General features: G+C 36.9%; 1 protein-coding gene across 11 annotated transcripts in view; it reads left to right on the top strand.

Annotated features, from left to right (window-relative positions):
- Nucleotides 1-25,330, top strand: part of BIRC6 (baculoviral IAP repeat containing 6) — a 239,633-nt gene that overhangs the window by 13,393 nt on the left and 200,910 nt on the right. For all 11 annotated transcript variants that reach the window (XM_067007850.1, XM_067007847.1, XM_059078733.2 and 8 more), the window contains exons 2-4: nt 13,971-14,152; nt 16,226-16,363; nt 22,884-23,077. In XM_067007850.1, coding sequence (XP_066863951.1) covers nt 13,971-14,152; nt 16,226-16,363; nt 22,884-23,077 — 514 coding nt within the window. The remainder of the gene's footprint in view (nt 1-13,970; nt 14,153-16,225; nt 16,364-22,883; nt 23,078-25,330) is intronic.

Below are 25,330 nucleotides of genomic sequence, written 5' to 3'. Positions count from 1 at the left end.
AAAGTGGTCTGGTGGTAGTTTTGGATAAAGTGAATAAAGAGAATTGGAACTTGGAACTCTTAATTCTAATAATTCTGTATATTTCGGAGAACCTCTTCCATGTTTAGGTAGATGTTGGTTTTCCTGCCTGGAATAATACTATCCCTGCTTTGTATTTATCCATTTGTTACTTTTTCTTCATGGCCTAGCCACTGAACTTTCCCAAACTTCCTTTGCTTTGCACTAAGTTCTCTTTTATAGGAATACTCATTTTGGCTTTGAATAATACTGTATACTAACAACTTTTGTTAAATGATTTTATTTTGGTAACTTTAATTAAATTTTAAGGGCTTTATAAGAACCTAACATTAATTTTGCACCCTCTTTATTGATTTTGAATGACATTTGTATGTTTGTTATGGTAGACTATTTTAAGCATTGAAGTTTGATGATATCTTAGTGGACATGGACTTTTACAGTGTGTTGTGTCAGTTTGCAAAGATAATGTATTTCTGATAGTATTTTTCGAAGTTTTATAGGGATGCACATGGATGGTGTATTTTTAAAGATTTGACTATTTCTCAATGTGGGTATTAAAATTGATAACTAATTTAAAAAACCCTGCAATTTTCTTCCTTTGAAAATTTCCACTTTAAAAGTGATTTACCTTATTATAAGACATCAGATAGACTAAGGGAAAGTACAGTTACTTATGGTTTCATTACCTAGAGATGGCCAGTCTTAGCATTTTGGTGTGTAATGGGTTATTTTTGCCTTTTTCTATTATTTAATATATTTTTATAGAATTTGGATGGTAAGATATGTTATGAACTATTTCCCCCCTTTACTTTGTTAAAACTGTGTTGTAAATATTTTCCTATGTGTTTATTCTTTTATATAATTTAAAAATAAATTTTGATTAATGATTATAGTAAATGGCTTTTTATGTGTGTATACTAGTAATACATGCATAGATTCATGTAACCATCACCACAATCAGGATACAGGGCAGTTTCAACACCTGAAAAGTTCCCTGTGGTATCCACTTTGGTGTCCGTTTGTAGTTAGCCTCTCCCCTCAACCCCAACCTTTGGTAATCACTGATCTGTTCTCTGTACTGTTAGTTTTGTCTTTTCTAGAATGTCATGGAAATGGAACCCTACAGTATGCAACTTTATTTATTTATTTATTTATTTATGGCTGCGTTAGGTCTTTGTTGCTGCGTGTGGGCTTTCTCTAGTTGCAGTGAGCGGGGGCTGCTCTTTGTTGTGGTGTGCGGGCTTCTCACTGCGGTGGCTTCTCTTGTGGAGCACGGTCTTCAGTAGTTGTGGCTCGTGGGCTCTAGAGCACAGGCTCAGTAGTTGTGGTGCACGGGCTTAGTTGCTCCACGGCATGTGGGATCTTCCTGCACCAGGGCTCGAACCTGTGACCCCTGCATTGTCAGGCGGATTCTTAACCAGTGCACCACCAGGGAAACCCAGTATGTAACTTTTTGATACTGACTTGTTGCACATAGCATAATGCCTGTGAGAATCATCAAGTTGTTGCATGTATCCATAGTTCATTCCTTTTTATTGCTAAATAATATTCCATCATATGAATGTATCACCATTTATTTAGTCAGTCACTCTTGGGAGGATATGCTTTTGATAATTATGAATAGACCTGTTATAAACACCTGAGTACAAGTTTTTGTGCGAATAAAGGTTTTATGTCTCTAGGGTAAATACATAGAAGTGGGATTGCAAGGCCATTTCGTAAGTGTATGTTTAACTTTATAAGAAGCTGTCAAACTAGTGTGGCTGTACCATTATGTATTTCCATTAGAAATTTATGAGTTCCACTTGCTCTGCATCCTTGCCAGCATTTGGTATTGTCTCTATATTGTTAAGAAATCATACTACCCAAAGCTGTTTACAGATTGCAATCCTTATCAAAATCCCAATGACTTTTTTTTGTAGAAATAGAAAAATCCATCCTAAAATTTGTATGGAATCTCAAGGGACCCCAAATAGTCAACGCATTCTTGAAAAAAAAAAGAAAATGTTGGAGGACTCACACTTGCTGATTTCAAAATTTATTACTACAGTGCTACAGTAATCAAAACAATGTGGTTCTGGTATAGACAGACATAAAGACTGATGGACTAATGAGCACAGAAGTAACCCCTTACATATGTGATCAAATGATTTTTGACAAGGAGGCCAAGACCATCCAAAGGGGGAAAGGACGATCTCTTTAAGAAATAGTGCTGAGAAAACTGGATATCCACATGCAAAAGAGTGAAGTTCGACCATTATACAATCATATACACTATAGTCAACCATATACAAAACACCATATACAAAAATTAACTCAAAATGGATCAAAGACTTAAATGTAAGAGCTATAACTCTTAAGCTCTTAGAAGAAAACAAAGCAGAAAAGCTTCAAAATGTTGGATATGACAGTGATTTCTTGGATATGATACCAAAGGCACAGACACCTAGAAAATAAATAGACAAATTGGACTTCATCAAAATGAAAAACTTTTGTGCATTGAAGGACACTATCAAGAGTAAAAAGGCAAAACACAGAAGGGGAGAAAATATTTGCCAATCAGATATCCAGAGATACAGCCAGATATATTTAGACAATTACGGAGAAGCAACTCAACAACAGCAAAAAACAAATAGCCTGGTTAAAGAATGAGCAAAGGACTTAAATAGGCATTTCTCCAAAGAAGATAAACAAATGACCAACAAGCACATGAAAGGATGCTCAGCATCGTTAATCATTAGGGAAATGCAAATCAAACCCACAATGAGGTATCACTTCACACCCATTAGGATGGCTATTATCAAAAAAGAAAAAAGAAGAGTAAGTGTTGGCAAGGATATATAGAGATTGGAACCTTTTTGCCATACTGGTGGGAATATAAAATGGTGCAGCCATTGTGGATAACAGTATGTGGTTTCTCAAATAATTAAAAATTACCATATGAACCTGCAATTCCACATTTGAGTAATACAGTTCCTCAAATAATTAAAAATTACTGTATGAACTTGAAATTCTGCGTTTGAGTATTGGATATAAAGAATTGAAAGCAGGATCTTGAAGAAACACTTGTATGCCATGTTCACAGTGACATTATTCCCAGCTAGACAAGAGGTAGATGCCATCCAAGTGTCTATCAGTGGATGAATGGATAAACAAAATATGGTGTATGTATACAATGAAATATTAGCCTTAAAAAGGGAGGAAATTCTGAGACATGCTACATCATGGATGAACCTTGAAGACGTTATGCTCAGTGAAATACGCCAGTCACAAAAGAACAAATACTGTATGATGCCACTTACATGAGGTACTTAGTCAATTTCATAGAGACAAGAAAGTAGAATAGTGGTTGCCAGGTTCTATAGGGATGGAGGTGGGGAGTTAGTGTCAATGGTTATAGAGTTTCAGTATTGCAAGATGGAAAGAGTTCTGTGGATGGGTGGTTGGTGATGGTTGCAAAACATGAATGTACTTAATGCCACTGAACTGTACACTTAGAAATGGTTAAAATGGTAAGATTTATGTAATGTATAATTTACCACAATTAAAAAAAATCAGATGGTCATGTTTATGCAGTTCTGTCTCTGGATTCTGTTCAGTTTCATAGATCTAATGTGTCTATCCATTTTCCAGTAGCACACATTCTTGTGGTAATATAAGTTTTATAGCAGGTCTTAAAGTCATATAATGTGATTTGTCCAGCTTTATTCTTTATCAAAATTGTTTTGGCTATTCAAGTTCCTTTGCCTTTTCAAATTATTTTGGACTCAGTTTATCTATATCTCAAAACTCCTGCTGGGATTTTGATTGAAATTGCATTAAATTTATAGAGGACATCTTTGCTATGTTGATTCTTCCATTCCATGACCATGGTTTTATTTAGCTCTTCTTTGATTTCTTTCACTGGTCATTTGTACTTTTCAGCATACATATTCTGTATACCTTTTGTTAGATATATATCTAAGTATTTTATTTTATTTTATTTTTATTTTTATTTTTTTTTGCGGTGCGCGGGCCTCTCACTGTTGTGGCCTCTCCCGTTGCAGAGCACAGGCTCCGGACGCGCAGGCTCAGCAGCCATGGCTCACAGGCCCAGCCGCTCTGCGGCATGTGGGATCTTCCTGGACCGGGGCACGAACCCGTATCCCCTGCATCGGCAGGCGGACTCTCAACCACTGTGCCATCAGGGAAACCTTATTTTATGTTTTTAGATCTCTTGTAGACTGTTAATTTTGGGGGTAAATTTTGGTTTCACATTGATCATTGCTAGTATATAGAAATACAGTTGTTTGATTTTTGTGTATTGACTTTGTTCAGTGAAACCTTGCTCAACTCGTTAGCTCTAGGAGTTTTTGTTTGTTTTTTAGATTCTTTGGGATTTTCTACATAGGTAATCTGTATCTGTGAATAGGGACAGTTTGATTTCTTCCTTTCTAATCTGTCTGGTTCCCCATTTCTTGTTGCAGTGGCTAGATCTTCCATTATGATATTGGATAGGAGTGGTGAGAGTGTAATATCCTTGTCCTGTTCGTGATCTTAGGGGGAAAGTGTTCAGTCTTTTACCATTAAGTGTTTGGTAGTGGTAGACTTCCTGTAGCCGTCCTTCATCAGATTGGGGAAATTACCTTTTAATTTGCTGAGGACTTTTTTTTTTTTTAATCATGAAAAGATATATTTTGCCAGATGCATCTGCTGAGTTGATTATGTGGTTTTTCTTCTTTAAGCAATTATCATGGTAGCTTACATTGATTGATTTTTGAATATTGAACGAGTTTTGCATCCCTGGGATAACCCTACTTGGTCCTGGTGTATTGTTATTTTTATATATTGCTAAACTCCATTTGCTTTTATTTTGTTGAGGATTTTTGCATCAGTCTGTGTGAGGAATAATGGTATGAGTTTCTCTTTTTGTACTGTCTTTTTCTAGTTTTGATATCAGGTTAAATCTGGCCTCATAAAATGAGTTTGGAAGTGTTCCCTCTTCTGTTTCCTGAAAGAGATTGTGTAGGATTGGTGTTACTTTTTAAGTTCTCCAGAGAAATCAGGTAAGCCTGGAGATTTCTTTGAAAAGTTTTAAACTGTGAATTCACTTTCCTTAATTTAGATTATCTGTTTCATTTTGGATAATTTGATAGTATGTGGTTTTTAAGGAATCTCACTTCTGTTTCAAAATTTATGTGTGTATATCTACCCGTATTATTCCTCAGTTATTTTCTTAACATTTGTAGTGTCAAATTTATTTATTTTGATGACCTAAGTTGTCAAGTTTATGTGCATAGAGATGTTCATAGTATTATTTATCTTTTGATGTCTGCAGGATCTGTCGTCTAGCTCCTCTTTCATTCCTGATATTATTGGTAATTTATGTCTTCTTTTTTTTTTCTTTGCCAGTCTTGCTACAGCATTATAAATTTCATTGATCTTTTCAAAGAACTCATTTTTGCTTATATTGATTTTCTGTGTTGTTTTTCTATTTTCACTTCCACTGATTTCTGCTATTATCTTTATTGTTTCTTTTCTTTTGCTTGTTTTGCTCTTTTTCTGGTTTTCTTAAGTAGGAAGCTTAGGTTATTGATTTAAGGCCTTCTTCCCCACCCTAGTATAAGTATTCAATTCCTGTAAATTTTACTCTAATCACTGTTTTAGCTTCTTTTTGGTTTTAAAAATTATTTATTTAATTTTTGGCTGTATTGGGTCTCAGTTGCGGCATGTGGGCTCCTCGTTGTGGTGCATGGGCTTCTCTCTAGTTGTGGCATGCAGGCTCTCTAGTTGTGGCCCACGTGCTTCAGTAGTTGTGACATGAGGGCTCAGTTGCCCTGTGGTATGTGGGATCTTAGTTCCCCGACCAGGGATTGAACCCACGTCCCCTGCATTGGAAGACGGATTCTTAACCACTAGACCACCGGGGAAGTCCCTGTTTCAGCTTCATATGACATGTTTTGATATTATATTTTCACTTTCATTCTTGGTTTTTTTTTTTTTTTTTGGCTGTGCTGCAGCTTATAGGATATCAGTTCCCCAACAGGGATTGAACCCAGGCCACGGCAGTGAAAGCGCCGAATCCCAACCACTAGACCATGGGGAACTCCCTCATTTTCATTCTTTTAAAAATGTTTAGACTTCTTCATTGACCTAAAGATTATTTAGAAGTATGTTGTTTAATTTACAAGTATTTAGAGGTTTCCCATGATGTTTCTGTTATTGATTTATACTTAAATCCATTATGGTCAGAGAATATACTTTAAAAAAAATTTATTTATTTATTCATTTATTTATGGCTACGTTGGGTCTTCGTTGCTGCGCGTGGGCTTTCTGTAGTTGCGGTGAATGGGGGCTACTCTTCGTTACAGTGTGCGGGCTTCTCATTGTGGTGGCTTCTCGTTGTGGGGCACGGGCTCTAGGCATGTGAGCTTTAGTAGTTGTGGCATGTGGGCTCAGTAGTTGTGGCTCGCGGGCTCTAGAACGCAGGCTCAGTAGTTGTGGCACATGAGCTTAGTTGCTCTGCAGCATGTGGGAACTTCCCGGACCAGGGCTCGAACTCGTGTCCCCTGCATTGGCAGGCGGATTCTTAACCACTGTGCCACCAGGGAAGTCCCAAGAACATACTTTTTGTTTGTTTATTTGTTTTATTGAAGTATAGTTGTTTTACAACATTGTGTTAATTTCTGCTGTACACTGAAGTGATTCAGTTTTACATATATACATTATTTTTTTAAAAAATATTATTTTCCATTATGGTTTATCATAGGATATTGAATATAGTTTCCTGTGCTGTACAGTAGGACCTTGTTATTTATCCTTTCTGTATACAATAGCTAACATCTCCTAACCCCATCCCTCCCCCAATCCCCTCCCCCTTGGCAACCACAAGTCTGGTTTCTGTGTCCATGAGTCTGTTTCTGTTTTGTACATAGGTTCATTTGTGTCGTATTTTAGATTTCCCTTATAAGTGATATCATATGGTATTTTGTCTTTCTCTTTCTGACTTACTTCACTTAGTATGATAATCTCTAGTAGCATCCCTGTTGCTGCAAATGACATTATTTTGTTCTTTTTAATTGCTGAGTAGTATTTGATTGTATATATGTACCACATCTTCTTTATCTATTCATCTTTTGCTGGACATTTAGGTTGTTTCCATGTTTTGGCTATTGTGAATAGTGCTGTTGTGAACATACGGGTACATGTATCTTTTTGAATAATTTTTGTCTGGATATATGTCCAGGAGCGGGATTGCTGAATCATATCGTAATTCTGTTTTTAGTCTTTTGAGGAACCTCCATACTGTTTTCCCTAGTGGCTGCACCAACTTACATTCCCACCAACAGTGTAGGAGGGTTCCCTTTTCTCCACACTCTCTCCAGCATTTGTTATTTGTAGACTTTTTAGTGATGGCCATTATGACCAGTGTGAGGTGGTACCTCATTGTAGTTTTGATTTTCGTTTCTCTAATAATTAGTGATGTTGAATATCTTTTTATGTGCTTATTGGCCATCTGTATTTCTTCTTTGGAGAAATGTCTATTAAGGTCTTCTGCCCATTTTTCGATTGGGTTGTATGAGCTACTTGTATATTTTGGAGATTAAGCCCTTGTCTGTCACATCATTTGCTGATATTTTCTCCTAGTTCATAGGTTGTCTTTTTGTTTTGTTTATGGTTTCCTTTGCTGTGCAAAAGCCTATAAGTTTGATTAGGTCCCGTTGGTTTATTTTCACTTTTATTTCTGTGGCCTTGGGAGACTGACCTAAGAAAACATTGGTATAATTTATTTCAGAGAATGTTTTCCCTATGATCTCTTCTAGGATTTTTATGGTGTCATGTCTTATATTTAAGTCTTTAAGTCATGTTGAGTTTATTTTTGTGTATGGTGTGAGGGTGTGTTGTAACTTCATTGATTTACATGTGGCCATCCAACTTTCCCAATACCACTTGCTGAAGAGACTGTCTTTTTCCCATTGTATATTCTTACATCCTTTGTTGAAGATTAATTGACCTGGAGGTGTATGGGTTTATTTCTGGGCTCTCAGAGAACATACTTTTAACTTCACTTCTTGTATATTAAGGTTTGTTTTATGATCCAGGATGTGATATGTCTTGACTAATGTTCAGTGTGCACCTGAAATGAGTGTGCATTCTACTGTTGATAGGTGGAATATTTTAAAAATGTCATGGGTTGATGGTACTGTTTTCTTTTCTTTTTGATGTTATTGTTTTCTATACTAGTTCTGTCAGCTACTGAAAGTTGAAGTCTTCAACTATACTTATGGATGCCTATTTCTCCCTTCAGTTCTGTTAATTTTTGCTGAATGTATTTTGAAGTTCTCCTACATGTGTATATATTTAGGATTGCTTTTTGTTCTTCATGAACTGACCCTTTTATCATGTAATGTCCTCATTTATTCCTGGTGATTTTCTTTGTTACGATCATTGGCTGATATAATATAACTATTCCATCTTTCTTTGATTAACATTTGCATGATATATCTTTTTTCCATTGGTAAAAGTTTCTTGTAGACATCATAGAATTGGTTTTTGTGTGTGTTTGTGTGTGTGTGTGTGTGTGTGTGTGTGTGTGTGTGTGTTTAAATTCAGTTTATCTTTTCATTGGCATACTTAGGCCATTTTTGTTTAATGTAATTGTTGATATTTTGATTTATATACTCCAGTTGATTATTTGTTTCCTCTATTTTTTCTCTTTCTGCGTTTTCTGGCTTGATTTTTTAAAACTTATTTATTGCTTTTGCCTAATTATTTGTATGTGCTTTTGTAGTTACTTGAAGGATTGCAATATACATACTTTTCTCAGTCTATTTAGAGTCAGTATTTTACCTTATTTATTTATTTATTTAGGGAACTTTATTTATTTATTTATTTATTTATTTATTTATTTATGGCTGCATTGGGTCTTCATTGTTGCACGGGCTTTCTTTAGTTGCAGCGAGCAGGGGCTATTCTTCATTGCAGTGCGTGGGTTTCTCATTGTGGTGGATTGCCTTGTTTTGGAGCATGGGCAGTAGGCACATGGGCTTCAGTAGTTGTGGCACGAGTGCTCAGTAGTTGTGGCTCTCAGCTCTAGAGCACAGGCTCAGTAATTGTGGTGCACAGGTTTAGTTGCTCCGCGACATGTGGGATCTTCCCGGACCAAGGCTCGAACCTGTGTCTCCTGCATTGGCAGGCAGATTCTTAACCACTGCGCCACCAAGGAAGCCCTATTTTACCACTTTAAGTGGAATATAGAAACCATACCGCCCTATTGTACCCTTCTCTCTTTTAAGTTATGGCTGACTTATTTATTACATATATGTGACATTGAAGACCACCAGACATTGTAGTAATTTTTGCTTTCAGTTGTCAAATATATTTTAAAGAACTGAGGTGAAGAATCATCACTTATATCTACCCAGATATTTACCATTTCTGTTGCTCTTCCCTCATTCTTGAGACCCTAAGTTTATTTCTGAATAATTTCCCGTCTCTTTGATGAACTTCCTTTTGTGATTCTTTTTGAGCAGGTTTGCTGGCAAAATTTCTCTTTAGTGTTCCCTCATCTGAGCATGTCTTTATTTCACCTTCATTCCTCATGGACATTTTTGTTGAATATAGAATTTCTTTTTTCAGTATTTTAAAAATAGTTCAATTCCTAATGAACCCCATGGTTTTTAATGATAAATGTGCTTTTATTGTTACTATTCCTTGCTTGTCCATAACATATCCTCTGGTTGCTTTCAAGATTTTTCTATGTTAGTTTTCAGCAGCTTATTGTTTCTGGCTGTGAAGTTTTAACCTATTTTTGTGAAATTTCCCCTGCCCAAAAAGAAAATCTGTAGTAATGCAAGTCATTAGTGTCAGCCAGGAGTCTGCAAACTATGTCCTGCCACCTCGGTAGCTCTCAGCCAGTTTCCTGATTTTGCAAATAAAATGCTACTGGAACACATACATACCCGTTTATTTACATGTTGCTTTTGCACTACAGTGGCAGAGTTGAGTAATTGTGAGAAAGACCATATGTCTTGTGAGGCCTTAAATAGTTACTATCTGACCTTTTTATAAGAAGCTTGCTGATCTCTGGTATAGTTGGAGGAAATTTGAGTGTTTCTTCTATTAAAATTTTCTGCTTGAATTTCTTTTTAAACTTTATCCATGTAGGGTTCAAAGTCATTTTACAAGTATCTTCTATAGAAAATTCTAACAAAGTGTAACATGTGGTAAAGGGTAGGTATAAGAGTTTTTCCCTTGTACGTAAAAACCAAAGATGACTTTTTAGCTGACTTTTCTTGAAAATTTAAGCATTAGTTAAGCATGACTTATCTTTCTTTGAGAAATTTATTTTCAGACATTTTAAACTCATAAGTCAAACAAAATAAATTTCTGTTAAATAACTGACTTATGCCAAAATGGGACTTACATTTTTTAAAGGTAAACTTGAGGGCTTCCCTGGTGGCACAGTGGTTGAGAGTCTGCCTGCCGATGCAGGGGACACGGGTTCGTGCCCCGGTCTGGGAAGATCCCACATGCCGCGGAGCGGCCTGGCCCGTGAGCCATGGCTGCTGAGCCTGTTCGTCTGGAGCCTGTACTCTGCAATGGGAGAAGCCACAACAGTGAGAGGCCCGCGTACTGCGGGAAAAAAAAAAAAAAGAAGGTAAACTTGGGAGGTTTAATTTAAGTACAGGTTATAAGTTTTTTATTTTTTATAAATTTATTTATTTATTTTTGGCTGCATTGGGTCTTTGTTGCTGCGTGCAGGCTTTCTCTAGTTGGGGCGAGTAGGGGCTACTCCGTTTCGGTGCGCGGGCTTCTCATTGTGGTGGCTTCTCTTGTTGCGGAGCACAGGCTCTAGGCGTGTGGGCTTCAGTAGTTGTGGCACATGGGCTCAATAGTTGTGGCGCACGGGCTTAGTTCCTCCACGGCATGTGGGATCTTCCCGGACCAGGGCTCGAACCCATGTTCCCTGCATTGGCAGGTGGATTCTTAACCACTGCACCACCAGGGAAGCCCTGTAAGTTTTTTGTTAATGTTATTTGCAGCATTAAAATTGTTAAAAGTACTTAAAATTGTTATTCTTATAACTAAAAATAAATGTCGATTGTTACCTCTCATTGTAAAACCTATACTTGTTTTTTTTGCTGTACAGATACGCAGTTCTGGGTCAGACTTAAGCACACATGGATTTCATTTTTATCCCAAGTTAGAGAATTTGTGTCTTTGGTCTTTTTTCTTGTTAAGTAAGGAAAGACATGCCCAAACGTGTTAGAAGGTGAAAAGTTCCATAAAATATTCTTTGTTCACTGCAGGATATTTTTTCTTCACAGAAATCTAGAGCTTGTTTAGGGGCAGATGTAAATCAAATCTTGAGCATACTATCAGACTACACTAGCAAAGCTCTTTTTGTCGAAATAAAGTTCGAAGGCTGAGTAAAAGATTCAGAGAAAGAGTTTGTGGTGGGTTGTATAATTCATGTGCGCATGGGACCTCAGATTGTGACCTTATTTAGAAACAGGGTCTTTGCTAATGTAATTAGTTAAGATGAGGTCACACGAACTCACGAACTTTGGGGTAGTATGGCTGATAATAAGTTTACTGTCTTTCCGGTGCGTAGTACAGCAAGTCACCACTTACAAATGGCCTTCTGTAACTTAGGTCAAAAAATTGGGAATGGACTCATCTGAATAAAACGGTCCTATTACATGCTGCTCTGTGGGCCTGGAAGACCTCTGAAGAAATTGCCAATAAGGCTGCTTGGTCACTGTGCTAATATTGTATAGTATAAGAAGTTCCAAAAAAATGTTGACTTTTTTTGTCATGATCTATTGAGGAATTTCTAGTGACATATGGAATTCTAGGGTTGCATGGAAACCCAGTTGAAAACCTTTGTGTAGATTCTCACATTTTATACCTCTCTGGGAAAGTTTTCACAAAATAATGGTTTTTACAGTTCCTTACCTAATTACCTATCCCTAAAACAATAAAACAGAATTTGTAGTTTTGTTTTTAAAAATTTTATAGTTATGTGTGGGGGGCAGGGCACATATGGGAAATCTCTGCCTTCTGCTCAATTTTGCTGTGAACCTAAAACTGCTGTAAAAAGAATAGTCTATTTTTAAAAATTATAGTTAATGAGTTTTGAAACTATCTTTACAAGTTCTTACATAATTTTACTCTCAGTTCCTATAATGTGTATGATTTCTTGTGATTTTACCTAGAGATCAGAAGTGCTAGGTAAATATTCCTGTTTTATTGTAGTACAGAGATTATTTTCCTATATGCTAACATATATTTCAAACAAAAAGATCTGGGAATGAACTATAGAAATTCCATGAATTTTTCTTGGTTTTATGTAGATAATGAATTAGTTCCTAATCAGTTATGTAGTGTCTCCAGGAGCTTGAGAGAGCTGTAATAATCTTGGATTAAGAAACCCAACCCTAATTTTCATTGATTATAACATGTTTTATAGTTGTCCTATAGATTGATGAGTAGGACCCTGATTTATCTCTTCTTTTCCGCTTTTGTATCACTAGGCAATAATCGTACTACTATCAGGAATGTTCTGTAGCGTCGTAGTGGGGGTTTAGAATAAGGTATACTGGCGGCAGGATTGCTTGCTCCCAGAGAAGTTTCTTCATTAGTGCAATAAAATTTCACTGTTGATCATTCTTTCAAGTCTTTTTTACAGAGACTCTGTATTCATGGCAGAATACTTAACATTAGTCTCCTTGTAAATCTCTTATAAATTAAAATGTAGAAATTGATGTTATATTTTCCAATATTTTTGGGTATTTAAACCTTCTATGTTTTACTGTCTTTTGTAATACTTCTTGAAATCCTACTCTAATTTATTCTGAGAAATTTTATTTCTGTTAAAATACTCTTCTGATATTGATTTAGCAGAAACTTCAGGGGACATTGATCGTCAGTGATAGTTGACTGTTTTTTCATTGGTAGTTGAACCAGAGACTTTACTAGTTCTCTTAGCTTAGGTTATAATGATTTTCCATAATTTTATCTCAGATATAAAAGCCCTAAAGAACTTTTGAGGTAGTTACCTAGAAACTGTCCACATTGACTTTATGCTTAATTACTTTTGGAAAAAAGATGTAAAGAAAATATTGAGTATTTATTTATTTTAATTGAAGTATAGTTGATTTACAATGTTGTACAGTATTGAATATTTAAAAATTTTTTGCAAACACTTTATTTTGAAGTAGTGTAGTACAAAGAACTTCTCTACAACCTTTACCCAGTTCCACTAATTTTTTTAAAATTTATATATTTTATTTTTTAAAACTTATTTTTGGCCACGTTTGGTCTTTGTTGCTGCGTGCCGGCTTTCTCTAGCTGTGGCGAGTGGGGGCTACTCTTCATTGAGGTGCACGGGTTTCTCATTGCGGTGGCTTCTCTTGTTGCCGAGAACAGGCTATAGGCACGTGGGCTTCAGTATTTGTGGCTCGCAGGCTCTAGAGTGCAGGCTCTGTGCATGGGCTTAGTTGCTCCGCAGCATGTGGGATCTTCCCTGACCAGGGCTCGAACCCGTGTCCTCTGCAGTGGCAGATGGATTCTTAACCACTGTGACACCAGGGAAACCCCACAGTTCCACTAATTTTAATTTTAAATATTTTACCACGTTTACTTATCATTCCCTCACACATACATACATATTACTTTGCTCTCTTGTGAATAGGTTGCGTATATCATGTTCCTTTACCCTTTACTATTTCCATATGTATTCCTAAGAATAAAGATATTCTCTTGTAACAGCAATATAGTTTTCAAGTTCTGATAATTTCATATTGTTACTTTAAGCTACAGTACATATTCCAGTTTATCAGTTCTAATGTCCTTTAGAGCATATTTTTTAGTCAAAGATTATTATATTTAGTTGCCATGTAAACATTTATTTTAAATGAACTATTGGTCTTAAAATCTTAAGTGTTGAATTTTTGTTCTTTTAACAGCTAAACCAGGTGGACAGGTGAAATGTCAGTATATTTCTGCTGTGGATAAAGTTATTTTTGTGGATGATTATGCAGTAGGGTGTAGAAAGGACCTTAATGGAATCTTATTGTTAGACACTGCTCTGCAAACTCCAGTTTCAAAGCAGGATGATGTGGTTCAGCTTGAATTACCTGTCACAGAGGTAAGTTGAAATAAGTATCAATATGCTTTTCTACTTAATGTAGTTTCAGACTTACTAGCTGTTAAATGAAATTAGGTTGTCCTTTGAGGATATTATATATGTATCCTTTTAAAAACAAAGAAGTATGAACTGTACAGGTTATACCACGGTAACAGAGACCCCAGAATACAATGGCTTAAACAAGACAGTTTCTTTCCAGTAGCAGTACTGGGCTGGGTTATAGGGACAGCTTTGTTTACCTCAACACTTAGCTTCCATTTCCTGAGTCCAAGACAGCTGCTTCAAGTCTCATTACTTCCCAGTCTTAAGGAAAAGGTGGGCAAAAGGCCAGGGGAGCACACTGGTATTACCCACCCTCTTTCTCTCCTTTTCCTTTCACCTATCTCCCTCATCCTCTCCTTGCCTCTCTTCCCCTCCTTCATTTTTCTTGTTCTCTTTTACAAACTCTTTCACATTTGCCCTTTTCATACTTACTCCATTGGCCAGAATTTAGTCACATGGCCACATTAAGCTGAGGTGGTTCTTTTTTCTTTAATATTAAAAAAGAAGGAATAAATAGTAATGGACAACCAGTAATCTTTGCTATGCATCATGTTTCTTAACAATTCCAGTTTAAAATTTCAGCTATATGTATCTTTCTGTGTTACATATTCATTACTTAATTTGTAAGTCTATCCTAACTTAAATCCTTTTGTGTGAGTTGATGTTCATATCATGTAATTTGAAAGTACATTTTTCAGATTTATCAGATTTTAAATCATCTCAGAATATAAAAGATTATAGTGCTGTACACGCTAATAAAGTGAGATATTATTTCTGTCTTCATCCCAAGTTGTTGATTATTAATTGTTTTGCATTTGGCAGAGTGATATGATTAATTGATAAAAATCAGTATAGCATATTTCCCATTTTTAGGACATGAAAAGTGTTAATGTGTGAATTTTAAGTGCAGTTTAAATGTTTTATTCCCTCTTTGGAAGGATTTTTGTAAAAAAAAAAAAAAAGTACCAACGTATATCTACTTAGATTTCATATGTAGTGTCATATCACAGTCATCTAGTATATGAAAGCATGTTGCTAAAGGTTTGAGTTATGAAAACAGAGTAGCCATCTTTTTGTCATCAGAATATCTGGATCTTGGGACATGTCTAAAATCTTTGGACAGAGAATTAGTTAGTTCTACTTGTACTGAACATTTTTTCCTCTCCTACTTTAAGGAACTTAGACCAGGTGAGATCTTAATAAAGGATATACATCGTAGCCTACAATGAAAGATGGTATCAAACTGTTGGGTTTTAAAAGGAACTACAGAATTGCAGTAAATAGTTGAACATTTACATGAAATGGACCGTCAAGTCAATATTTTTCCTACTACTCTGACCTAAATGCTAGATATTTAGCCAGCTTCAGGCACCTCCTCCACCTTGCCAGCTCATAATATCTGTTGCTGGTTTTCTTTCTTTCTACATAAATAATTACAGCTCTCTTGTTCACGTAATATTGTTTGTAGTCCTTCTACCATCCCAGGCATCCTTTCCTGCATCACACTAGTTTGTTACTGTCTTGCCTAAAGAATGGGGTCCTGGATTTGGTTGGATTAGTGTGGATGTGTTCTTTTCCATATATTGCCCGAATATTTCTGTTAACGTAGTTCATATTGAATATGTGGGTAACAATGCAAAGGGCTTTTTAAAAATTACCTGCTGACTTAGTGAGTGACCCCTCTTATGGTTTTGCATAGTTTGAGTATTTAAAGCTCATTGGAGGACTTTACATTTATATCTCTTTTACTTTTGTTCATGGTTTCAGCTTAGCCAGTTTCTTCTATCTTGCTTTGGCTTATAAAAGCTTCTAAAACTTTACTATGTGGTACTACACTGAATATGTTGCTTTATCTCATTTAATTTTGTAACAGCCCTTCAAGTCATTATTTGATTTAACTAAGTTTGTTTAAAAAATGTAAAAGTAGGAAGCTTTAGTATAGTACCTATCAGAATTAAAATATTTGTATAAGAATCTGAATTTAACATTTTTGGTTGTGGTTAATTTTTTGTGATCATCTTTTTTATTTAGGCACAACAGCTCCTATCTGCATGTTTAGAAAAGGTAGATGTTTCTAGTACGGAGGGTTATGATTTGTTCATCACACAGCTCAAAGATGGTTTGAAAAATACATCTCATGAGACTGCAGCAAACCACAAAGTTGCTAAGGTAAGAAATTTAAAAAAATTACCTTGTTTGGGGTTATAATAGAAAGAACACCTCTATACTTTTGCCTTTCTCTGTCCTCCCCACACTGATGACTAAGGATGTCTGTGAGAGATGGTGCTTTGAATTAAATCCTTGGATATATTTCATTAATTTTTCTGTGTTTTTCTTTTAACCTCTTTTCTAAGTTGTAAATGTAGTACATATACAATTTTTATATTGAAGGTATAAAAGGTAGAAGGTAAAAGCTATTTTCCTAAAAATAACTTTTACATCTATAAATATCTTTTTTTTCTCGAGTACAGTTGAAATTATACTAAAATATTGTGATGTACTGTCTTAGTCTGTTTGGGCTGCTATAACGGAATACCACCGACTGAGTGATATTTCTTCTGGTGAAGTCCTTCTTCCTGGATCATAGCTGGTACCTTCTCACTGTGTCCTTACATGGTGAAAAAGGCAAGGGATCTCTCTGGAACCTCTTTTATAAAGAGGACTCCACCCTCATGACTTAAGTACCTCCCAAAGGCCCTGCTTACTAATAACCCTCCCCTTTGGGGGTTAGAATTTCAACTGATGAATTTTGGGGACACAAACATTCAAATTATAGCATATACCATGCTTTTTTTCATTGAAGGATGTATCTTGACTATCTTTTCATATCAGTCCTCATAGATCATCTGTATTCTTCCTATTATTTACATTGAAGTTTATTTTTATAGATTTACCATGATTTTATGAACCCTTATTCCATTGATGGACATTTTTATTTAGTAAAACAGAAATCATACTGTGTATTTCAACAGAGAGAATTTATTGTAAGGAATTGATGTAATATGTGTATGAGAACTGAGAAAGTGAAAAGGAAACACTGAGGTAATACACAGATGGTAACTATGGGAATCAGCACTCACCTCAGTCTGAAGGAACAAGAGGTTAGGATTTTTAGAACCTAGATACTTAAAAACTTAGAGAATACTTAGAGAATAGGCCCCATGGGTCTGGGACTCAGACTTCTGAGGAGGAGCTGTTATCCAGTAGGTACGTCAGGAGCTTGGAGATTGGAACTTGATGAACTGAGCCTCAGATTTCTAAAGAGAGATGCTACTAGGCTAATGTTAGTGTCTCTGAGGGAGCTCTGTGAAACTGGTCCTGGGAATGCTAAGAAAACAAAACAAAAAACCTCTAAAGACCAGAAGAATCAACTGCTGCCATCAGGTCCTTTGTTAAAACAGTATTGATAGTAATGACAAGTAATAGCAAGGAGCAAGTCTTTCTCCCCTCATCATGCTTTCCAATCTCCATCCTGTGTTCCTTTCGTCAGAACTTAACGGCCAGGAAACTGGTTGGCAAAGGAGAAATAATAGTTTACATAATCCCAGCCCAGACATGATGGAGAAGAAAGAAAAGGGTAGGTTTGGACCCGAGAAACAGTAGTTTAATAACTGGCACATGCCACTCCTTTGGCTACTCAGCATCTCCATACATACCATCTATATTATGTTTTTACTTAACAAGACGTACTGTTCCTTTTTACAAATGAAGATATTCTCTCCCCGTCCCCAGAACAGACACAAAGTTCCAACAGATATTTTATCCATCCCTAGGTGATATTAACTCCTCCTAAAATTTATAGTTTCAAGCGTTTAGGTAACAGGACCGTGCTACCTAAAGAACAACCAAAAATTCTTCCATAAAATAATGTATCTCTCTGTGTCTGTATCTATCTAAATATATATATCCATCTATCATTTATGTAATAAGGGAAGAAAATATATGTAGTTGCTGTATGCCTCAGTTCTATAGTGGTCTGTAATATCAAGAGGATATATTTGATATTTACAGCCTCTTTCTTCTCCTACCTATTCCGTATTCCCTTTGTCCTCAGCCAGCACCTCAACTGGTCAGGTGTCTTTACATGGTCAGGTGACTCAAGGCTTCACTCTTGCAGGATCCAAATCTTCTGTGGTACTGTGTTAAGTTGTAATTGTCCTTTCACTGTTACTATTAGATGTGGAAGAGCTTAGGGGCACCCTAGAGAATCTACTGGATTGTAATTAAGTTCTCCTTGCTCCTGCTATTTAGCGTCAATCCAATTTCCCTTTGTTTGTCAGTTTTCATCATACCAACCAGTAGAATAACCACCTTCTTTGCCTGATGATTCATTGACAAGAGGAACCCAAAATTGCTGGGTAGCAGTATCAACACCTAATTCAATGGAACCATTGTACCCTTGGTGGAACATTCCTTCCTTGACACAAGACCTCTAGAGCCTAAAGCTTAAAAAAAAAAGTCTGTGAATGGATTATTACGTATAATAGCAACCCTGCTAGGAGAAACTGTGTCATGTGTTTTTTGCTGATTGAAAGCATGTACATAATCGTGTAAGGTAGAACTCCAGACTTTCAGATGTCTCTCTCAATTAGTACTGAAGATGAGTCTTTGGTAAGGCATCATGCCTTTTTGTCAGGTCAGCTCCTTCTGTATGATACCCTGGTAAGACCAGTCAATTTCATGGGCAAGAGCCCATTGCTGCCTTTTTTTTTTTTTTTTCATTTGAAGTGCTTTCTTGGTCAGAAGCAAAAAGCAAAGTTGTATGGAATACTTTGTTGGTACATAAGCCATTCTATTAGTCCACAGTAGTGGTTTAATATTATGGCAGAGCATTGTGGGCAAAACATATAAGTGCACATCCAGCATACATGTCTATTACAGTGAAGACAGATTGCTACCCAGTCTGTGACTGAAGGAATCCAATATAATCAACCCGCAATCAGATAGTTGGCTGTTTCTCCTGGAAAATGGTGTCATATTGGTGCCTCAGCTTTGGTATTTGCCATTGGCAGGTTAACCTGCCATTAGCCTGCTCAGTCCTGGTGAGAGGAAGTTAATGTTGGGCCTGTACATACCCTCTGTCTCTGTTGCCATGGCATTTTGCATACCAGTCCATTGAGCAAGCACTGGAGTGGCTATGGCCAGAGGGTGAGTGACATTCGTATAGTGTGTATAATTTGCCCATTTCCTCTAGAGTGGATGCCTTTTGATGAGCATTCACGTATTTCACAAATATTTTCACACTGTGTTTATTTTGAGAGGTCTGTCCAAAGAACTTAACAGTCGACTTCTTTGTTAACAATCTTCCAATCCCGATCCTTCCAAATTCCTGAACATCTAGCCAAAACATTAGCTACTGTCCATTAATCATTGAGGACCTTTACTTCTGGCCAACTCTCAGTCCACACAAAGAGAACAGCCAAATGAACTGGTTGAAGTTCTGACCACTGAGAAGATTTCTCCTTCACCACTGTCCTGACTGGGACTGTGATGCTGCAGCCATCCACTTTGGGATGGTACCAACATAATGTGTAGAACCATCTGTATGTCACAGCTAAAGGTTTTCTTCTTCAATTGTCTCATCATAAGGAGTTCCCTCTGAAGCCATCAATGTGGAATGAGAAAGGAGTCATAAAGAGTAGGTATTGTGGAAATCTGAGCTACTCGATTATTCAACTGGTTCAAAATTGAATTGCCTTTTGGATTTCTCAAGACTGATTTCTTATAAACCACTTAATGAAGGCTAGCTCTCATACCCAGTATTATGGTTTGGTGTGTCAGATAACACCTAGTTTGTGGTGAACAACTCTGATTGCATAGACATTTGTCTCAGGGGTAGGTATTTCTATCAGGGACTACTAAGAAGCCAGGAGCTGTTTCTCAAAAGGAGAAGAGTGGGCTTCCCTGGTGGCGCAGTGGTTGAGAGTCCGCCTGCTGATGCAGGGGACACGGGTTCGTGCCCCGGTCCGGGAAGATCCCACATGCCGTGGAGCAGCTGGTCCTGTGCGCCATGGCTGCTGAGCCTGCGCGTCCGGAGCCTGTGCTCCGCAACGGGAGGGGCCACAACAGTGAGAGGCCCGCGTACCACAAAAAAAAAAAAAAAAAAAAAAGAGGAGAAGAGTTATTTACAGGAGTGGGCATGGCTTTGCCCTAGCATTCTGCTATGTGATTGTCCCAGAGACTCCTGATAGGATCTTCACTTGCGGCAGACACTTCCAGTGTCATTGAATATGCTCACAAGGTACAGGTGGTAGAGCATCTTGCAATTCAGCCTGGACATGCTACAGAGCTTCTTGTGCTGTATGTATTATTTGATAATTGAGTTAGAGCAGCATACTCAAATATGCTGAACACTGGGGTCCAAAATCCACTTAGGCCCACTGAGCATTGTGCCTCCTTTCATTGTTTGCCTTTACAAGTTATAGTAACTTATCTTTCACCTTGGAGGAAATATCCTGACATGCCCAGACTACTGGACCTTTAGAAACTTCAAAGAGATTGTAGGACCCTGAGTTTTTCTGGGGATTATTGATTCTCTCTGGCTTGCATGTGTCTTACTAAGGCATTTAAGTTCCTTGCTACCTCCCCCTCATCTGGACCAGTTAGTATGATGTTACTAATGTAGTGTAGACCAAGGTGGTGATCTGCCGGATGTTAGGCTGATCAGGATCTCTACAGACTAGATTATGGTAAAGAGCATGAGTCCTAGGGTAAGACTGTGCAGATTTATTGTTTCTGCCAGATAGAAGCAGTCTACTTTTGGATGGCCCTAAAAATTAGTATAGACCAAAAAGTATTTGACAGAATTGTAGCTGCCTACAAAATATCAAGGGATTTGTTGATTTGCTTCAGTAAAAATATCTCACCTGGAACAGCAGCTACAGTTGAAGTCATCACCTGATTTTATAGTCCACAGTCATTCTTCAAGATCCATTTACATTTGCATGGGCCAAATAGGTCAGTTAAATGGAGATGAGATAATTTGATTACCCCTGTATCTTTCAGGTCTAGTATAGTGACATTAATCTCAGAAATTTCCTCAGGATGTGGCATTGCTTTTGTTTAGTAGCTTTGTAGAAAAAATGAAAGTTCTAGGGGCTTCCACTTGGCCTTTCTTACTTTAGTAGTCCTCCAAGAGGATCAGAGAAACAGTGTAGGAATTTTTCTAGTTGCCTATTCTATTTCTCTTCCAGTTGTACATTTGGGAAGTAGAGAAATAGCTACAAGACAGGTCTGGGGATCCACAGAGCTCATTGAGACAGCTTTGGGCCAAAATTCCATCAATCACTTCACCATCATGTCCCCACTTTCACTAGTGGACCCCAGTGATGTCAGTTCAGTGTTACTATCTTGTGATGCCTGAAAGATCACAATATTCTATATTCCCTAGTGCACAGTGACTACAGTGAATGTCCACAGGTGCCTTTGGGGAAGGCTTGGAGTATGATTTACAGTGTAGAGTTGGGGCATTGTTGTAGGATCCTTTCTCAAGGGGATTTGGCCTCCCTTTCAACCAAGAGACTCTGGGTCTATGAGCAGATTAGGTCTAGAAACAAAGTAAGAGCTTCTCTCTCTCTGTCTCTTAGGTAATTGAAGTCATGTTTCTGGCCATAAGTTTTTCCAGTAATATAGATAAGTAGTAATTTAGTAGGCTGCCTAGAGTGCATTAGACAGAATGGAAACCATTCATAGGCAAGCAGGAACAGGATATAAAGATGAAATTACTTTATAGACTTATTTCTCTTGGAGATTAATACTTGGCGTTTTTTGCAGTCTAACTTCTTAAGTAATTATTTTAATATTAAATAATTGTAGTTAACATTTATTGAAGGCTTACTCTGTTAGACACTGTACCAATCCTTACTTGAATTCTTGTAAAAACATTATGTGAATAGGTATTTGTTTTTTCCCATTTCACAGAAGCAGGAAATTGAAGTTAATTTGACTAGGGTCTCATGGTTGTTGGAGAAGCTGGGCTGAGAATCCAAGTCTGTGTGACAGTAAAGTCTATGCTTTAGATACTTTGCTGGATTATGGTGACAACAAAAAATACAACATCTGAAGTAAATCTTCGTATAACCCAGTAGCGATGAATTGTACAGCTATATATTTATAAGTGGAGATATTTAAGTGCCTAGTTTATGCTTAACATTGTGTATGTGCTGGAGGAATGTGAAAAATGACAGATGATTTTATTTATTTATTTTAAATTTTAATTTTTATTTATTTATTTTTACATCTTTATTGTAGTATAATTGCTTTACAATGTTGTGTTAGTTTCTGCTGTACAACGTGTATGAATCAGCTGTATGTATACACATGTCCCCATATCCCCTCCCTCTTGAGCTTCCCTCCCACCCTCCCTATCCCACCCCTCTAGGTCGTCAGAAAACATTGAGCTGATCTCCTTGTGCTATGCAGCAGCTTCTTACTACAGATGATTTTAGTTATCCTTAACTGTGGATGAGATGTGTAAGAAGATGTGCTACCATTTGGTTCTAAACTTTCTTTTTCAGGATGATTAGTTTCATTTTTTATGTAATTGCAAGTTGTTACTTTAAATGATAAATTAATGAAGTAAACTCACTTGAGACTATAAATAGTTCTTTATCTTATAATGTATAAGTCATGGTTTTGGTGAAAACTATTGAGTATGTTTTCCTTTGCTTACACTCCTGTTTTCTTTCAGTGGGCCACAGTTACATTTCATCTTCCTCATCATGTGTTGAAGTCCATTGCCAGTGCCATTGTGAATGAACTTAAGAAAATAAATCAAAATATTGCTGCCTTACCTGTGGCGTCCTCAGTGATGGACAGATTGTCTTACCTCTTACCTAGTGCACGTCCAGAACTTGGGGTGGGGCCAGGTCGTTCTGTGGACAGGTATGACCTTGCTTATAAAAAGATGTGACAGTGAGATTGCATTGATAAGTTTTTTTGATTAACAAAGAATAACTGTAAAATTTGATTATGATTTTAAAAATTTCAAAATATTTTTGAAAACCACTCAGATTTTTATTTCTCATAAAATACTGAAGTGGGGCTTCCCTGGTGGCGCAGTGGTTGAGAATCCGCCTGCCGATGCAGGAGACACGGGTTCGTGCCCTGGTCCGGGAAGATCCCGCATGCCGCGGAGCGGCTAAGCCCGTGAGCCATGGCCGCTGAGCCTGTGCGTCCGGAGCCTGTGCTCCGCAACGGGAGAGGCCACAACAGTGAGAGGCCCGCATACCGCAAAAAAAAAAAAAAAAAAAAAAAAAAAATACTGAAGTGAAGTAAACTACTACTTGACTTGTTAAACAATTTCTTTTGGTGCCTGGAAAGTATTTAAAGGGATTATGAAACTATATTTTTAAAATTCCATCTTTGTACTTGCTTAGTGAATATTTGAGTCAACTTAAAAATATTATAATTATTAAATATATATGACTTATTTTGCCTTGATGAAATTTTGTGACCTTTGGCATAAATTTTGGTAAATTAAAAGACTGCCAGAATCTGAATATAAGAGCCATATATTATTTCCTACTTAAAAAAATGAACAGAGTTAAAAAAGCAGTTAGGGCAATTTTGTGTTTTTTTTGTTTTTGTTTTTCTAGGACAATTTTGAATTAAGATTTTTATGCTGCCTGCTCTGGATTTAAACAGAGTATTATAAAAAAACATACCTCAATCATTATTTTCTTCACTAGAGATTTATTGGCGTTCTGCTTTGTATAAAACTAACTAAAAAGTCAGTAATGCATTCATTGAAAAACTTAAATGATTTGTTATTTGAAATAAAATTTATCAATACTGAAGTTTAGAAGTGCTTTACTGAAATACTAAATTTAGCAGTTTTGATAAGTTCACATTTCCCTTTCCTGTAGCATTTTACATTTTCACTTTTTCATTTAATGTGAATTGTAACTGCCTATGCTGTTTTTTGAAGTACATTTATAAAGAGTACATGCTGATGTAGCAAAAATATTACTGAATGAGTTAACCTTTAATTTCTGTTATCTTAAGTATTGCTCCCCCCCACCCCCACCCCACCCACCAGCTGCACTGTGCGGCTTGTGGGATCCCAGTTCTCTGACTAGGGATTGAATCTGGGCCCCCCGGCAGCAAAAGCACGGGGTCTCAACCACTGGGCAGCCAGGGAATTTCCGTATAGCTCTTATATTAGTTTGCGATATTTATTAGTTTATCCTTTTGTAAACTGAAACTGCTTAATCAATTGCCCTTTTTTTGTTAAGTGATTTTATTATTATGTAAATAACTTCTCTTGGTTGTTTACATTTGGGAAGAATTTTTGTATTCCTTAGTAATATTGCTATCTCTAACTTTTGGGCAAAATGTGGAGACTTTCATTTTTAATAACTGTCAGATGATAATGTGCTGTGGCTATCATTAAAATGTTCTTTGGAATATGTCCGGAGAGGGGGAGAAAAAGGAAAAGTATTATTTAGAATAAATGTTTCTTATCTGAGAGCCATGCCTATCTTGAGATTATAATTTCAGAGCTATTTTCTTTGCAATCAGTAGGAGAGTATCTGAAGAACTCAGTGCAAGCTGTCCTAAATGGTTTATTTTAGAAAATGCATTCATTATATGGGTTTTTCAGTGTTTCTGGAGGTGTTAATATGTCTCAAAGTATTAATTTTGATATAGGTTGTGGTGTTTATTTCATTAAATATGAATCTAGGAACCTTATGAAAACCTTGATGAACTCTGTTGGAGGTTTGAGTAAGGGTCTACTGGATGCTATTGCTGTTTTGTTTGGTAATATAACTAAATGGACAGGTTTTCTGTTTTGAGACTGACACAGATCTTTGAAGACGTCTATAGCCTGTAGATGATAAAACTTTTCTAACTCAACAATTTTTTTTTTACTTTTTAAAAATTTTATTTATATTTGGCTGTGTTGGATCTGTTGCTGCGTGAGGGCTTTCTCTAGTTGCAGTGAGCGGGGACTACTCTTCGTTGCATGGGCTTCTCATTGTGGTGGCTTCTCATTTTGCAGTGCACAGGCTCTAGGTGCGTGGGCTTCAGTAGTTGTAGCACACGGGCTCATTAGTTGTGGCACGCAGGCCCTAGAGTGCGCGGGCTTCAGTAGTTGCGGTGCATGGGCTCAGTAGTTGCTGTGCACGGGCTCTA

The sequence above is a fragment of the Kogia breviceps genome, chromosome 11 (assembly GCF_026419965.1).
Source record: "Kogia breviceps isolate mKogBre1 chromosome 11, mKogBre1 haplotype 1, whole genome shotgun sequence".
Taxonomy (NCBI): domain Eukaryota; kingdom Metazoa; phylum Chordata; class Mammalia; order Artiodactyla; family Physeteridae; genus Kogia; species Kogia breviceps.
This window is presented reverse-complemented; position numbering and strand designations above follow the sequence as displayed.